This window comes from Panthera pardus, unplaced genomic scaffold, assembly GCF_024362965.1.
Source record: "Panthera pardus isolate Hobbes unplaced genomic scaffold, ASM2436296v1 HiC_scaffold_8, whole genome shotgun sequence".
NCBI lineage: Eukaryota > Metazoa > Chordata > Mammalia > Carnivora > Felidae > Panthera > Panthera pardus.
In genome coordinates, this window is record NW_026527013.1 from 104,201,378 (window position 1) to 104,218,331 (window position 16,954).

A 16,954-nucleotide genomic window follows, 5' to 3' on the forward strand; every position below is an offset into this window, starting at 1 on the left:
TTAGTGTTGCACTCTGTTCGAGGGTGTCTTATTATCCTCTGCTGGTGCTCTTTTAATTGACTGGACACCAACAGGTCATTTGTCCACAATGATGAATGTGGTGGCCTCAGCAGACTTTTAAAGTTAAGGTTTGCGTCTCTTGAACTTTCCCCACTAGAGTTATTAAAAAAAAAAAAAAAAAATTCAGGAACAGGCAATAGAGCAGTAAAAGTGTTTGGATATTCACTGAAATATATATATTTTTAACCCACCTATGAGCAGCAAATGATGCAAATTAAAAAGTACACTTGAGTAGAATGAAAATGATTTCCATGTTTATGTTTGTCGGCAACATATTTACAAATAACCCATATGAAAATGTAAAAAAGCATATTACATCTTCACATGCCATCTGTATTAACTGAATAAAGCTAGTGACATTATTTTCAAATCTGTAGTTAATTGTACATAGACATCTTGTGCATTAAAAAAGAAATGTACATAATTTAAAATAAATTACATTACACAATTTACAAAGTAATATTAACAAAAACTTCTTAGACAGCTGCCTCCTTATTTAAACAAAATAAATATTCAGGTAATTAAATTAACAAAAAACATTTAGGGGATTATAATTTATATAAAGACATTGCAAATTTAATAAAGTTATATTTTACAATGACAGATACTGATCTCTTCAAATCTCTGTGCTACAAATAGGCAGGAAAAAGTACCAGAGAGGGGATCTTAATGTTTACTTTTTAAAAACAAACACACATAGATTGCTGAAAAATAGTTGTGAAAATTTCATTGAAGTTTCAAAGTAGATGCTCTAGAAACCATTGCTTTTAAGAAAAAAAAAGTCTACGAAACACAAGACTGACAGTTTTACATTCTAAACAGACTAGAGATTTTGATTGCTGAAAACATGACTTCCACAAACTAAAAGTTTTTGTATACTGCTCGTTTTCAGATCTGGCTGGGTAGAAGCATGAAAACATAAAACTACAACGTTAACTCTATCCACTTAGCATGTTTTACTCAATAAAGTAGACATAACCATTTTCGGTGTCCCTGCTAGACAGAGAATTACCATATTCACACTGCAAAACATCCTTTTTATGAAGAGTCATGCTTGCTAGGCCCACAGTCCAGTTTAAGATGCCGAAATCCTCTTCTGTAGTCACGGCTACCTGAAGATGGGACCAGGTGGGACAGGCAGATGTTTTACTCTCACATGTAAACTAGACCTAAGAAAGCTCACTTGCTGGCAAGATTCTTCACAAATTCTTTCCTGTATGGCTCTCCCTTTCAACACCTTCGGACTTGGTGGGAAATGGAACAAGAAACACGTTTGAATTTGGCAATACTTTTACACATACATCTCAGATGATTTTGGAAGCATGATTCTTACAAATCTATTCAAACTCCCACTAACCCCAAGAATGGGTTCTCCTTTCTGTAAGGTACAGGCCTGCCTTCCTCTCTTAACAGGGTGGGACATGAGCACAGAGGTGAGGAGGAGGAAGAGATAACTGGGTCATACTTAATAGAGGATAGAAATTGACATTTTTACAGAAAGTCTTTTTTTTGGGGGGGGGTATGTCTTCTATATCTTACATTTTGTTTAAATCAAGATGTTCACACTCTTAAGTGACACTTGGACTGTAATAGGTAAGAAATAGCTTCACCTTTCCCCCCCTTACTTAACACTTTGAGCATGTATTGGTAGATGGCGGTTCTGAGAAAAGTAGACAACATTGTTGTTAAGAGAGCAGAGAGACACCAGAGAAAATGATCATAAAGGAGCAATGGGTACAGAGATTTAGAGGAGGTTACTGAGAGATGTTACTTCCTGTAAGAAGTTCTGCATATGTGGCTTTATCTTGGAATGTCCAGGAACTTAACAGTGTTCTGATTAAGCCACAATGAGCATTGCCACCTACCTGAGGGCAAAGGAGGGTTACAGCAAAAGCCTAACAGCATGGCCTGAGACATGGACATTACACAAGGTAAAAATCTCGCACTAGAAACAAATCGAGTAAAGGGTGATTTAAGTAACTTCTTCACTCATTAAACATAATTCCTTTTTTTGAATGTCTTCGATACAAAAGTCATGACTAATTGTTTTACAGTGTCTAGCAGAGTATCTTACATGTGATAATTCAAGAAGTATTTGTTTTGTCATAAGTAATTTGTGCTTTGTTATAATTAAGAACATGCTTTTATGCACTCCTTTCTAAATTAGCTTGAAGCTACACTATAGTGTCTTCAAAAAGGCTTTCAAATAAGAATTCTGGTCCATATCCTAGATTAGATAGTGATAAAGAAGCAAATCACCCTCTAAAGAGAGATCAGTTGTGCCAATTTTGTGTGGTTTCTATTGAAACAATCCAACAAAATAGTACAATACTGTGTCATTCTTTTTTTCTTTTTTTTTTTTAAACCAAACAGACCTTCATGTTTATAGAGCAGTAGTTCTAAATCTTTTGTGGGCTCACAGGTCATTTTGGTAAGGCAAAAGTGTCAACGGACCAGTTACTAGTATATCCCCCTCCTGAACTGCTAGAATTGAACAGGAGGAATAAAATATTTATGACATTCCAGTAACGTACTTCACTCATTATTGCCTCATGCCAGGAACAAAACTAAGGGTATTTTCATGTTGTAAACATGAATCTAGTAACCTTCATTTGTCCAAAATAGCCAGCTGGCTACATGTCCTGCCTTCCATCTTTGTAACAAGAGGCCACCCAGTATTTATCCTAATAGTGAACTTCCAATACGTTCCCTAGTGTTAGGTCACATTGAACCCAGTCTCCTTCATATATATAGTGTTGTAAAATGTAACTAATTTATGAATAAAATAATGTATTTTCATAAAATTGATTAATTTTGATCAGTTCATTAATTCTTAATATATGGGTTACACGATACTGATCTGCCTTCTGAATTAGTCACCTTTTACAGTATCAGAAGTATAGCTTTTGTGCAATGCTATTTTATTCTATTCAGTAACTTCAAAGTTAGTAGGTGCTGCACGCGTTTTATAAGGCTGTTAGCTAAATTCTTCAAGTAACTGCAGATTATTTCTCAACCATTTTGTACAAATGGAGCTCATTTTATTCAAAGAGATCAACTTGAGGATTATCTGGAAGACCCCTGAGTGCATACACTGACGATCACAGTTTTAGAACAATCATATGATTTTTATTCCTTCTCTTCAATAAGACAGATGCAATGGAATTTGTTTTTATGAGGTTTTTTTTGTTTAAATCTTTGATTTAAAGTAAAATTCTCATCTTTGTGACCACCTATTTGCTTTTAAATGATTTGCTTTGCCTAATACAGTGAATGTTTAATAAGGAATTAGTGCTTTCTACATTTAATTCTTAGTGAAGTAGGTAGAAATTTGTTAATTTTTGAGGCAACATCTGATAATCTGATGTTTTTTGTAATCTTTGCAAATAATCCAATGAACAGCAGGGGGAGCTCAAACTCTACTATGAATGTAAAACACCTAGTCTAAACCACTTTTATAGCAACACAGCTATGTTTAAGATAAAATAGCTTATTATACTATTTTTAAAAGACCTGAAAACCTAATGTCCTCCCCTCTACCAAATGTTGTTGCAGTAAATGTTGCCTGAAAAATGGAATTGCTTTTTAATGGCACCTTTTGAATTTTCTTTTCACACACAAGAAGTCTACCAAATCAGATAGATAGTACTTCACTGTGCCTTTCCCAGGGCTACATCTGTGAAAAATACAACTACTTCCAAAACAGTGAAAAAGTTGAATGACTCCTTTTCACTTTTCAAATTAAACAGTTCTCATATTCTAAGGTGAATGAATGAAAACAAAAGATGACACAATTAAGAGGTAAGCACTGAAAAAACTTCTAGACCAGTGGTCAGCAAACCACAACCTGCAAATGAATGTGACCTGATGACTGTCTTTATAATGGGAGGTTTACTGGGAAACTGCTGTGTTCATTCTTCTATGTACTGTGTATTGTCTACACCTGCATTCTTCTGATGACAGAATTGAGAAGTTGTGACAAAGACCTGGCTGAAAATTTCTACTATCTGGGCCTTGACAGAAAAAGTTTGTGACCCTTGGTCTAGATATTTAACAAAGTCCTGGGCAAAACACTTATTCTCTCTTGAAAATTTTAGCTTTTGAAATCATACAAAGACTCCTTCAAATTTTAGTAGTAAGAAAGACACAACCATGGATACATTAGACATGAAACGAAGAATGTGAATCAGGAAAAAGAAGAGTCAACACACAATTTTGATTCCTTTTAGTTACAAAAATTATCAAGACCTTATTTTCTCCATCTGCTCAAAATTAAAAAGACAACCCGCTCCTTTTTTTCTTTTCTTTTCTTTTTTTAACAAAGATAACAAATATAAAAATCTAGTCATAAACAGCCTTCAAAGTACAATTAAAAACCAACTAGAGAGATCCATCTTTTGAAAGGTTAATGAGTTCGGGATTTGAACATTTAAATCCCTGCCATGTGGTTGATTTCGCAATGGCTGCAGCAATGAGGAAGAGTGTATATAGCAGATGTAATAGCGAATTCCATCCTGTTGCCATCCAAACTGAACTTTGTACTCTTTAGAATACAAGAACTTGCAAATGTCTCCATGACACTCTGAGCACATATGTCTTCATCCCATATGAAAAGAGGCAGTTTCTATGGCAATACTGGTTAAATGCCTATCATGCTGCACTAATATAGTGCAAAAATGTGCCTTCCATATAGCAAAAGAGATGCAGGCAACCAGTTTGAAAATTAGGGAAAGTAGAAATATATTAACACAAGCAAATAAGTTTTCCAGACAATAACCACTATAAAATACTGAACTTGAGGACTTTTTTTTTTTTTTCTCTAAGATCCTAGTACATGTCCAGCATTCGTATTTTGGAGAAAGACACGAACTAATTCTTAGAAGAAAGTCTTTGCCTCTGAAATGCAGGTTAATGAAAGCTATCATCAAACGACCAAGATGCTGAATTTACTCAATGGGTTTTCTGCTCCGCTTAGAGCTTATCTTTTATTCGCTTATCTTTTATTCACCATTAAAATTGCTTATTAACAAGTACATATAGTCTGACGTAGTAATGTGTGTCATTCAATTGCGTATACATGTTGTTATGCTTCACTATAGTATTGTAGAGATCTTGGTATAAACTCTTCATGCTAAAATGTTGTTACGGGTTAACACTGCCGACAGAGGCTTGGATCAGGCATCCTAACTGAACAATTCCACAACCATATTTTAGAGATGAATGTGAATTGTCAGTTGGTAGATATCAGAAAAGATCACAGAAAACTTAGAATGCAGCATGTATTCAACTAAAACTCCTAGAATTCTCAGGGCTGTTTTGTTTTTTTTTTTGTTTTTTGTTTTTTTGTTTTTTGTTTTTTTGTTTTTTTGTAAGTGGTACTGTCTTAATATCTCCAATGGCACTGTGATTTTCACTCCTTTCTTTGATGCTCTTTTAAAAAGTTACATTGCATTTTAATTCACACAGTATGAAGAGCTTTGTGGCTTCTGGATGTCTACTGCAAAGTCAGAAATCTGAAACTGGTTGTTGCCAGGGTAAGTTATATTTTACATGTCTGCGTCTCCATCATAGGCTAAGGTTAAAGGTTTCAGTCGGTTGTTTTGCCTTCTTTGGGGTTTCTTTGGCTTTTTGCTGTAAACAACACAACAACAATAGGAGAAAGAATCATTTGTAAATTCTGTTTTAAATGACAAACTTTGAAATGTATTGATAAAGTTGCTAATTGCCTGTATGACCTAAATTCAATCTTAGAATTGGATACTCTGGTATCTTTGAATTTCTTAGGTATGGTCTGAATAAAATTTAAAAAGAACTCCTCCCATATTTTATTATCTTATAAAAGTGAATTATCAAATGGAATTCCTCTGGTACTAACAATGGAAATACTATAGTATAGTCATTTATATTTGAGCAGAAATCTTTGTAAATAATACATAATTCATAATACATGTTTAAAAAGATAGTTGAATCGGATTAGGTATGACCATAATCTCTTCCCCCAGTAGTAACTGAGGATCAGTCTGGAGTTCACCGTAAGCATATGAAGCAGTATTCTCTTGCAGAACCAAGGAGAACACACTTAAGATGACCTGGCGCAGCTCTGGCTCATTTTCAGATTTCAAACGGCTCAGATTTGGTAGGTTTTAGACCAACTATGACAGAAGCCATTTTTATTTAGAATGGCAGACGAACACTCAATGTGGAATACTTATTTGATTTAGTTTGCTGTTCCTGTGTTATGGTCAACCGACAGTATTTTTGCTGAAATAGATTGTTGTGCCCCCTTAGATTGTGAAATAGTTACTCACCAAGCTAGATAAATCATGGAGACCATAAAGATGAGTAACACAAATGCCCCAGCTGCTACACCGTAAACCCAGGTCTTTAGTCTCCCATCTAAGAAGAATGGATATTAGTCATTAATTTACATTAGTTTGGTGTGTGATTATATATATATATATATATATATATATATATATATATATATATATATATGAGACAGTCTTTAACTATGACCAATGACCAGCCACATATGACCACATTGTTTCAAAACAAAATGAATTACTGCCTAGGCACAGTTAATGATGAATGCAACGCTGCTATTATGAGTTAGATGCTGCTTCATTAAAGGTAAATTACCAATGAGACTTGAAAGGCAAAGAAATAATGTTTTCAATTAAATTTGTGTTCCGATTTCAAGTTTATATGCCTAAATTTTTGCTGCTGCTTAACTAAATTTTAGTTCAAATCAAATATATGTGTAATGCTAAATAAACATTTTGTTCTGATTTTCACTCTAAGAATGGCAATTACAAGAAGAAAAATAATGCAATTTCAAGAAAGTCCAATAGCTTAGGGTTGATGCAGACAGGTATTTGAACATAAATTTTGTCACTTTAGCCTTTTTTTTTCCTAGATGAATTGAAAGTGAATCTGTTCAACATTTTTTTAGAATTAATCTTTTATCTAATTTACACTTACACTGTATTTTAAGGTTCATTTGACAACATCATTTGCGAAAATAGCCAAGTTTGATTATAACATATAATTTTTTAACTCTGAATAATTTTTTTCTACCTTTTCTATTATATGGAATTAGGCAAGACAGGAACTTCCCTAATTTGGTTTTCTGGTCTTACTTTCTTTGAACTTCTTAGTTTTGTGTTGAGAATAAACTTCAACTAGAAGATAGTATTAATAACCTTACCTAACTTAATCTGAAATTCACATCAACACATATTTTCTGTTGCATACGTAAAATTAAAGGTGACATTGGTGCAAAAATTATGGATTGGGCAAATGGACTTCACAGACACTCTCGTTTATTTAATGTTTGGAAGGCATCAAAAACAAATGTTTTTTCTGCCTGAAGCTGGATCAACCCAGGGGTCCATTAGTTGGAAACAATCTGTTAATATTCTAAATAGCCTTCTTTTCAATTCTCAAGACTTAAAAAATTAGACACTGGTTTAAAATCTGCCCTGAGAGTTCTTCAACAAATAATCTTTGAGTTCCTCAAAAACCAAGAACAATGCCTAAATGTACTTTTTTAAGAACATAAACCTTTTTAATATACTAAAATACTCACTGTAGGGAAGCTATATATTAAACTTAAAACACTCTTTTTAAAAACCAGTTTTGATTTGAGGAGATCTGCATGGATTCTTATTCAAGGTCACAATTGCTAACAGCCATGTGCTGGTCCATGATCTTGAATACTGAGAGAAGAGTTTCCCGTGTTTGCAAAGACAAGTCAGCTTTGCAAAATAAATTGTATTTCAGCTAAGAACCTTACCAAGGCAGGGATAATGTGGTTAAATCACAGTATTTGAGCTACCTCACTCCAAAACTGAAAATACTTAAAATCCTAATAGTGATTCTCCAGTAAGGGAAAGTGTTTTGACTTAATACATTCCAAAGAGAGAGGTGCTAGCTATGAGGATTCTTTCTTTTCTCATGTTTGTAACAAGTATAAGGTAGACTGCACCTGGCTTTGCCTGGCGATTTCCTTTGGTCACTAACTAGCAATTCCTCTTGGTGTAAGAAACACCATCATGATCTTACCTACCATATAGCCTTCATAGCACAATTTTAAGCACCAGCGTTAGTTCCAGGAATAAGCATATAGTTGATTTCAACTGGGGAGAGAAAGTATGCAGAGTAGGGATAGCATTTTACTAGACCTTCAAGCTTTTGCCTGTATTGGCTTCAAGCCCATTACTAGACACATGAAGAATGTCTGTTTGATATGACAGGGGTCTGGTCAGTCTTCAAATTTAGATCATCCCATCTAGACAGGAAGGCTCCATCCCTGCCCTTCTGTATCTGATGCTAGTACGGGTTCTGATTACTTCAGTTTATCAAACGGAAGAGCTGATAGAAATTGGGCTGGCCACCAAGTGCCCCTTGGCACAGCACTGCATTACTGATGTTCCTATTTTAGGTTCAAATTATTACCCGTCTGTGGTCAAATGAAAAATTCTTGAATGTCTTTACAGTTTTATTTGTTCCAGTTCTGAATGACAATACACTTTTTTCCTCATTAATATTTTCACTGTTAGATTTCTTTATTCAATATGATCATAATTATACTTGTAAATGTAGGTCTGAGATCAAAATAACTAATATCCTAAATTTTTTTTCCATAGAAGAAAGTCATTTCTCTGAACTTTGAGCATGAGTGCTTTTTTTTTTTATAATAGTAAAAACATAATATATGGCAGTATCAGAATAAATGAGTACAGATGAAATAATTAATAGCTCATATGAAAATGCTTGCTCATTCTTTTAATCCTTTGACATGGTTAAATGTATAAGTAAGAGATTCTACATCAACACTGTCTAGTCACTTCACCTGGCCCAAATGGCTGTAGAAACCAGGTCCTTCCCCGTCCTGTTGGGTTATTGGAGGATGGGGTTGGATGTACTGCGCGACTCGTTTTCACATCTCCTCTTTTGTCCTCCACAGTGGGTATCACCACCACGGGGATAAGTGTGCATTGCTCAAGTGTACCATTAGAAGACATGACTTCAGTGTATCCTTCTTCACAACTGCATGTCCTCATCTGCAGGAGAACAAGAGGATTTCTACACATATAAGGTGATCTTTGAAAGCATGACAGATAGGACTTGAAGAGAAGGCTTTCAAGAAGTGTTGTTTTGGAAGTTTACCACATGTAGTTTCTGTCTTAACTACATAAAAAAGGACATACATTTTTTATTGTACACAAATTATTCTAACAGAAACAAGTACATTTAGAATTATTTACATTGATAAACGGAGAGGTCCAGAAATTAAGTTGCAGGCCTCAAGACATGCGTTTTGGGGTAGGGGGAATGGACTGTACAAGAGTCAGTGGGGTGAGAAATAATGAAGCTAGTTTATTTATCCTATTGAATTCACACATACCTCACTACAGTAAGAGTGGGGTTGACTACACGGTGGGTTACAAGACCTGTCAGCATCAGGCTGGCGCACCACCAAGCAGCCCCCTGCAGAACAGAAAATCATACATTGACAAGCAGCATCTCTTGCAACGATAGAAATACACTGTTGTATAGACGTGTCTTTGAATCCTGAACCACTTTGGGAATCCATGGATTTTTCTGAGAGCAACTGATTGTGAGATAGTTGGTTAACCTTGACCACTTTATACAGGAACTTGAGGCTCTTCTTTTTTATTTTTCTTAACATTTACTTATTTTTTGAGAGAGACAGAGCGTGAGCAGGGGAAGCACAAAGAGAGAGGGAGTTACAGATTCTGAAGCAGGCTCCAGGCTCTGAGCTGTCAGCACAGAGCCCAACGTGGGGCTCAAATTCAAGAACTGTGAGATCATGACTTGAGCTGAAGTTGGATGCTTAACTGACTGAGCCACCCAGGCGCCCCAGAGACTCTTGTTCTTCTTCAGAGCAGATGGCACAGAGCCTGGAACTCAGCAGGTGCTCAGTAAGCGCTTGTTTTTGTAGTTGCTACTTTGAAAACACTAATTGCACAAGGGCTATTTCTATCCTAGTCCCCCCTGTTGGCCCAGTTCAACATTGCAAAACAGATTTAATTTTCCTTCAGAGTTAACTTTTTTCTTGGCTATTCAAAGAAATAGTTGTCACATTCTTTGAGATGTCTCTTTAATTTACGTGACTACCACATACATGTTCTTCTCTAATAATGTATATTTCTTTGAGAAAATTTCCAATTCCTGCTAATTCAGGAGTTTTGGGGGTAGAGGAAAGAAAACACTTGCAGCTACTAGGAGGTATATTTATGTTATTGTTTAAACTTGACATTGCAGCTCTGTTTTTTCTTCCTTCTCTTTCTTCTTTTCAAGTAGAGTGTGCCTGCGTAAGTTGTTAAAAGTGAGGTTTTAAGATAGGAACAGATGTCCTAGAGAAACCATATTGCTGATATGGAAGGAACTTAGAGTTTCAAACCATACTTGCTCACTTGAACAGAATTTTAGGAAAGCAAAGTTTTTTCCTTTATTTATGGAACTGATCATCCCCTGGGATTTAATCAAAGATAACTATTGTTAATTCTTTGCCTTATCTCTCAATAATATAAATACACTATTCATCAAAAAAAAATTGTGATGGGAAAGCAAATTGCAGTTAAATGTCCATGTTGAAGTTATTATCATTAAACACATGAAGAAAAAGGAAAATAACATCTTGATTTCTAATAAGGACAACATCATAAAACAGAAGCAGGCGGTCAAGGTAGGTAATATACTTCACATGCTTGTCTATATCTCATAAAGAATCTTACCACTCCTAAAAGATGGAAGAAGAATGCATATAGAGTTTATCACAAATCATTTACATGTTGGCTTTTTGGTATCAAAGAGTATTAGAAAGAAATACATGGGATGCTTTAATGAATTAAAAAGAAGGTGAACATATGATTTCTACAGCAAGTCTTTTAAAATTTGACTTACCTTGGCATTGGGGACTATCCCCAATTTTAGTGAGAAAAGAGCTTTTAATATGTAGAAGAAAAGGCAAACAAATATTATTTGCATCCATATTTGGAAAAAAGCCCTGGAAGTAATAGGACCCTCTGGGGAAGCTGCAACATCCCCTCTGAATAGTTTAAAGAATGCAGACCTTCATTTTCAACACTTGAGTCGAATGTACCACCTCTATAAATGCCTTCAAATTTAGAAAATCTATGCTTCCCTTCCCAGGACTCTTTCTCCCCATATGCCTCTTAACAGTGGTGTGGTTGGAACATTTTCTGCCTAATACTGAGAGAGAGCAAAGAGTTTCCTGGCAGGGGTCTCTTCTTTGTTATATATGTGTCCACTGGGAGTTGCTATTATCAATGGTTTCTTGATACAGATTTGTCATGTATAAAATCTTACCTTCACAAAAACATAATTTGATATCCTGTTCCAGCTTTCATAGGGAGGAAATAAGTAATTATGTTTAAATAAATGCAGGTAATTTAAAATTTAATATAAAAATTGATGCTTTCCAAAAAGCATATTGATTCCTGTTCCTGTTATCTTGATGTATATATTACAGCTAAATTTATAAATGGACATTACTCACAGACACCCAAATGCACATTACTTTCTCTCCCTGCCAGAGGGTCAAAACGATGGCAGTAAGTCAGCAGGTTCCCCTAAGCAGTTAACTGTCAAAACTCATGCTACTGCTGCACTATGAAGATTTCTACAGATTAGACTTACACAAATAAATTGTTGAAGGAGAGATCTTAGATCTTTGGGTCATATGTTTAGGGTTGAGGTTCTGGCTCCAACCTTGTTTTTTTTTTCCTAGGAAATTTGCAAGGTGGTTCAGTACATACCTGGAGCCAAGTTTCTTGCCATTTCATAGGGACATTAAGATCCCTTGCATTTACTGAGTTTAGATAAAGAGACTTGAAGTAATTGCAGATTAGAGAAGCTCTTTGGGGGTGTATTTGGGTCAAGGGACATTTCAGAAAGATTTTTCATTTGGATTTCTTCTTTGAGTATATAATTTTTGAGTGGAGACAGAGTGGGTTAGCTGCCCAGATAGTCTGGGCTTGAGATTTGCCAACAGATTTTACCTATTAATGAATAGAAAACTAAAACATAGATTTCTGAATTATCTAAGTATCAAGATACTTAGATTTGTAAAATCATACTCCCTTTTTAATACTTTTGGTCTGCATGTATATGGTCTCTAAGATCCAGAAACAAAATATATATCTATATATTTAGCATGTGGTAAGTTATTCACATATAAAAATTGTTAGGAAAGATAATCTGAGAATTATGATAATTTATTGGAATTAGACTATTTTTAAAAAAAATTTTTTTAACGTTTTATTTATGCATGAACGGGGGAGGGGCAGAGAGAGAGGGAGACACAGAATCGGAAGAAGGCTCCAGGCTCTGAGCCATCAGCCCAGAGCCCGACGCGGGGCTCGAACTCACGGACCTCGAGATCGTGACCTGAGCTGAAGTCGGACGCTTAACCGACTGAGCCACCCAGGCACCCCGGAATTAGACTATTTTAACCAAACTCGTGCAGCAATGTCTAAAATGGCTAGATGAGGGAGAATTTAATTGAAACATTAAAAAATAAAAGTCATTGGTCGCCAGTTATATATAGCCTAGGTACTGAATTTGCAACATGTTTTGGATACCTTGAGTATCTTTGTTTCCTTAATTGTTTAACCAACTGCATGTGCGTTACAGGAAGACTTTCAAAAACCAAAGAAATTTGGAGGTTTACCTGTTACGTTTATACCATCTGACCTTTGACACCAGACTGTTCGGGAAGAACCTTTCCAAGCACTGGCCATCCATTTGTATTCATAACACTGTCCATCTGCAGGGACACAATAAACATGAACAGAAGCATTCTGCTGTCTAGAAGGACAATCATGGGGAAAGTATATTAGGAAAATATTTATAAACAACTGAAAAGTGGTGAATCCATCTCAAAAATGATTCGAATGTTACTGTCCTAAAATTACCATGGAAATGTTATAAAATTCCCGATACATTCCTAAATCCCAACTAATGTTTTATGTCCACTGTCCTATCTGATGTGAACTTGGATTTTTAATATAATTTAACATTCAAAGTATTATAAAATATCAAATTTACATACGGGGCAAATAATAACAAAAAATGTTCAATTACTTATGCAGTTTTAACAAATACTACCATTTAGACATGTTTGCTTTAGTTTTCTTTTGTCTGTTGGGGAGTGAAAAATAAGATGAACGTGATATCCTATTATTAGGTCCTCTTCCTGATGTGATGTTCCTCCATATCTATCCAGCAAAAGCCACGATTTTAAAGTAGATACATGCATTCCTTTGCCATGGTTTTTATTCTTTTAATATAATACATTATATGAGGTATGTATATATCCATAAAATACAGCACATCTGGTCCTCAAACAACATGGAGGTTAGGGGCATGTACCCCTATGCAGTCTAAAGTCTGTGTAGAACTTTGACTCCCCCAAAATTTATAAACAGCCTACTGCTGACCGGAAGCCTTACTGATAGACAGTCAGTTAACACATACTTTGTATTATATGTGTTATGTACTATGTGCTTAAAATAAAACCATAAGGAAGAGAAAGTATAGTTACTGTGTTTATATTTAAAAAAATCTACATGTAAGTAGACCTGCAGTATTCAAACCATGTTGTTCAAAGGTCAACTGGATTAAGAATTCTAAAAGTATACTGTATGTATCAATCTGAAACATTCAGTATTGTAGAAGAAATATTTCTATGTGACTTTTTTTATAATGCAGCTCTGGTCTTATTTAACTGCTATATAAAATTCCACTGTACTAAATGCCACAGTTTTTTGTTTGTTTGTTTTTAGCTATTTCTTCTCTGGTGGCCTTTTAGGTTGTTTTCAATTTTTGCTATTAGTACAATGCCTCAGTGGTCCACCTTCTGCAAGTCTCCTTGTGCTTCTTTAAAGTAAATATCAAGAGGAGAAACTGCTGTGTATCACCATAGGGATGGCTGCAACCTTCCTAAATATAACTTTTTTTCCCTCCCCAAAACAACAATCCACACACCCACCAGCAGTGAATAAGGGTTATCATTGCTTAAGCCTTTAATAACATTGATAATTGCCAGATTTAAAACTTCTGGTTTGTCTGGTGGGTGTGGAAGCTGCATTGTCATTCACAAATTTTTAATGTTTACTTACTTTTGTGTGTGTGTGAAAGACAGAGTGTGAGCAGGGGAGGGCAGAGAGAGAGGAAGACACAGAATCTGAAGCAGGGTCCAGGCTATGAGCTGTCAACACAGAGCCAGACAGGAGGCTCAAACTAGTGAACTGCGAGATCATCACCTGAGCTAAAGTCAGATGCTCAACTGACTGAGCCAGCCAGGTGCCCCTATATTGTCATTTTAAATTGTAGTTCTGTAATTACTAAAGCTATTAAAGAGTAACAAATGTTTTGGGGGCATTTAGACTTCCTTTTATGAGAATTGCTTCTTTATATCTTGTGGCCATTTTTTTTATCCTACTGAAATCTGTGCCTTTTCTTATTGAATTGTGGAAATATTTATTCTAGGATAGCAGTTCTCAAAGTATCCTGTAGAGAACCTGGGAGACTTTGACATTCTCCCAGGTGCGTGTGTGTGTGTGTGTGTGTGTGTACTTTTTCAAGTACACATTCATGTGAGTAGAGCTGGGTTTTCTTCATATACATAAACCAAAATAAGACTGCAACAGATTGAATGCAGAAGTAAAGAATCCACCTGTCTTCCTTTAAGCCAGATATTAGAGATTTGCAAAAATGTAAAACAAGACCATACTTGTCAAAGTTACTGTTTTTGGTTTGCAAAATAATTATTTTTCAGCAAGTATGTTATTTACGGTTACACAAAATTGGTTTATGATTATTGTAAATCTTTTCATTTTTAATACAAACTTTTATGTATCTAAAATTCACAAAAGAAAATTTGGATCAGTCGTTGTAGATACTAATCCTTGGAAATTAATTGCCCTCACAAATATATTTTCTAAGTCTGTAGTTTCTTTCTTAGCCTTGTTTATGATCATTTATTATGTAGAAGATTGAAATTTTAATTTAAAATAATTTTTCTTCCTTCCCATTTTTGTGCTTTTTGCATCCTATGTAGGAAATTATTCCCTACCTTGAGTTTATAATGATATTCTCCTATATTTTCTTTTAAATGTTGTATAGTTCTATTTCACTTTCAGGTCTATAATTTATCTAAAACACAATTTTATGTATGGTGTGAGCTAAAGATAATTTTAAAAACATTACATGGGTAACAAGTTATTGCAACATTATTTACCCACCTACTACCCTACTGACTTTCATTTCTGTCATGTATCCATATATGACAATTTGTTCCTGAGATTCTTTCATTAGTTTAATTGCTTTATTGTTGACTTGTCACTCTTTTTAAATTACTAATGCTGTAGAATAAATTTTGAAAAAAGCCATGTAAGTCCCCTAATCTCTCCCACTTTTTCCTTCTTGAAATTCTGGGATCTTATTGGTCTTCGACCTCTTTGTATTAATTTTTGGGTCAATATCTCATAACACATTAAAAACCTGTTCAAATTGCCAGGGTGCTTGGGTGGCTCAGTCAGTTAAGCCTCCCCACTTTGGTTCAAAAATGATACCATCGTTCATGAATTCAAGCCCTGGGTGGGGCTGTGCTGACAGCTCAGAGCCTGGAGCCTGCTCTGGATTCTTTGTTTCCCCTCCCTCTCTCTTTGCCCTTTCCTCACTGTGCCTTGTCACTCAAAAATAAATAAATACTAAAAACAAAAATCTGTTCACGTTAGGAAATGCTCAGCACGGTGAGTGTAGTTATCATCTGTCACAATACAAAGTTATTAAAATCTTACTATATTCCCTCTGATGTACTTTTTATCCCTCTGACTTATTTACGTTGTAACTGGAAATTTGTACCTCTTAATCTCCTTCACCTATCACTTACTCTGGCAACCACTAGTTTGCTCCCTGTATTTATGAATCTGTATCTGTTTTCTTGTTTTGTTCATTCGTTTTGTTTTCATATGTTCCACATATGAGAGTAATCATATGGTATTTATCTTTGTCTGACTTTAATTATACCCTCTAGGTTCACCCACATTGTCTCAAAAGGCAAGATCACATTCTTTTGTATGGCTGAGTAATGGAATATTGCACACACACACACACGTGTGTGTGTGTGTATTATACCATATATTTATCCATTCATTTATTGATGGACATTTAGCTTGTTTTGCTCTTGTAAATAATGCTGCAATAAACATGGGGTGCATAGGTCTTTTTGAGTTAGTATTTTTATTTGGGTAAATACCCAGAAATGGAATTACTGGGTTATGGTAATTTTAATTTTTTGAGTAACCAACATACTGTTGACCACACTAACTGTACCAATTTACATTCCCATCAAGGATGCATGAGAGTTCCTATTCTCCACATCTTTGCCAACATTTATCTCTTAGCCATTCTGACTGGTGTGAGGAGATACCTCATTGTGGTTTTGGTTTACATTTCCCTGATGATTAGTTGAGTATCTTTTCATGTTGGCTATCTATCTGTGTCTCTTCCTTGGGGGGAAAAATGTCTATTCAGGTCCTTGCACATTTTTTAGATTTTTTTTGGTGTTTTGTATAACTTCTTTATATATTCTGGATATTAACCCCTTTTTGGATTTATGATTTGCAAATATATTCTCCCATTCAATAGTTTGCTTTGTTGTTTTGTTGACAGCTTCTTTCTTTGTGCAAAAGCTTTTCATTTTAGTGTAGTCCCAATAGTTTATTTTTGCTTTTGTTTCTCTTTCTGGACAACTATCTAGAAAAATGTTGCTAAGGCCAATGTCAAATTACTGCCTAGTTTTCTTCTAGGCGTTTTATGGTTTTATGTATTCTATTTA

The 16,954-nt window shown here is 35.1% G+C and overlaps 1 protein-coding gene and 1 long non-coding RNA gene across 4 annotated transcripts in view; one reads left to right on the forward strand and one right to left on the reverse strand.

The window, feature by feature from the left end:
- Positions 1–292: 292 nt before the first annotated feature.
- Positions 293–16,954, reverse strand: part of THSD7A (thrombospondin type 1 domain containing 7A) — a 437,500-nt gene continuing 420,838 nt past the window's right edge. For 2 of the 3 annotated variants that reach the window (XM_053897780.1, XM_053897779.1), the window contains 5 exons: positions 12,782–12,877; positions 9,470–9,552; positions 8,915–9,125; positions 6,369–6,456; positions 293–5,691 (listed from right to left, as the gene is read on the reverse strand). In XM_053897780.1, the coding sequence (XP_053753755.1) occupies positions 5,607–5,691; positions 6,369–6,456; positions 8,915–9,125; positions 9,470–9,552; positions 12,782–12,877 (563 nt within the window). In that variant the 3' untranslated portion in view covers positions 293–5,606. The remainder of the gene's footprint in view (positions 5,692–6,368; positions 6,457–8,914; positions 9,126–9,469; positions 9,553–12,781; positions 12,878–16,954) is intronic. The other variant, XM_053897781.1, reaches the window with a different exon arrangement.
- LOC109263756 (uncharacterized) lies at positions 5,527–13,870 on the forward strand. Its single transcript, XR_002078376.2, has 3 exons — positions 5,527–5,594; positions 9,029–9,160; positions 12,745–13,870. It is a non-coding gene; the product is annotated as an uncharacterized LOC109263756 (long non-coding RNA).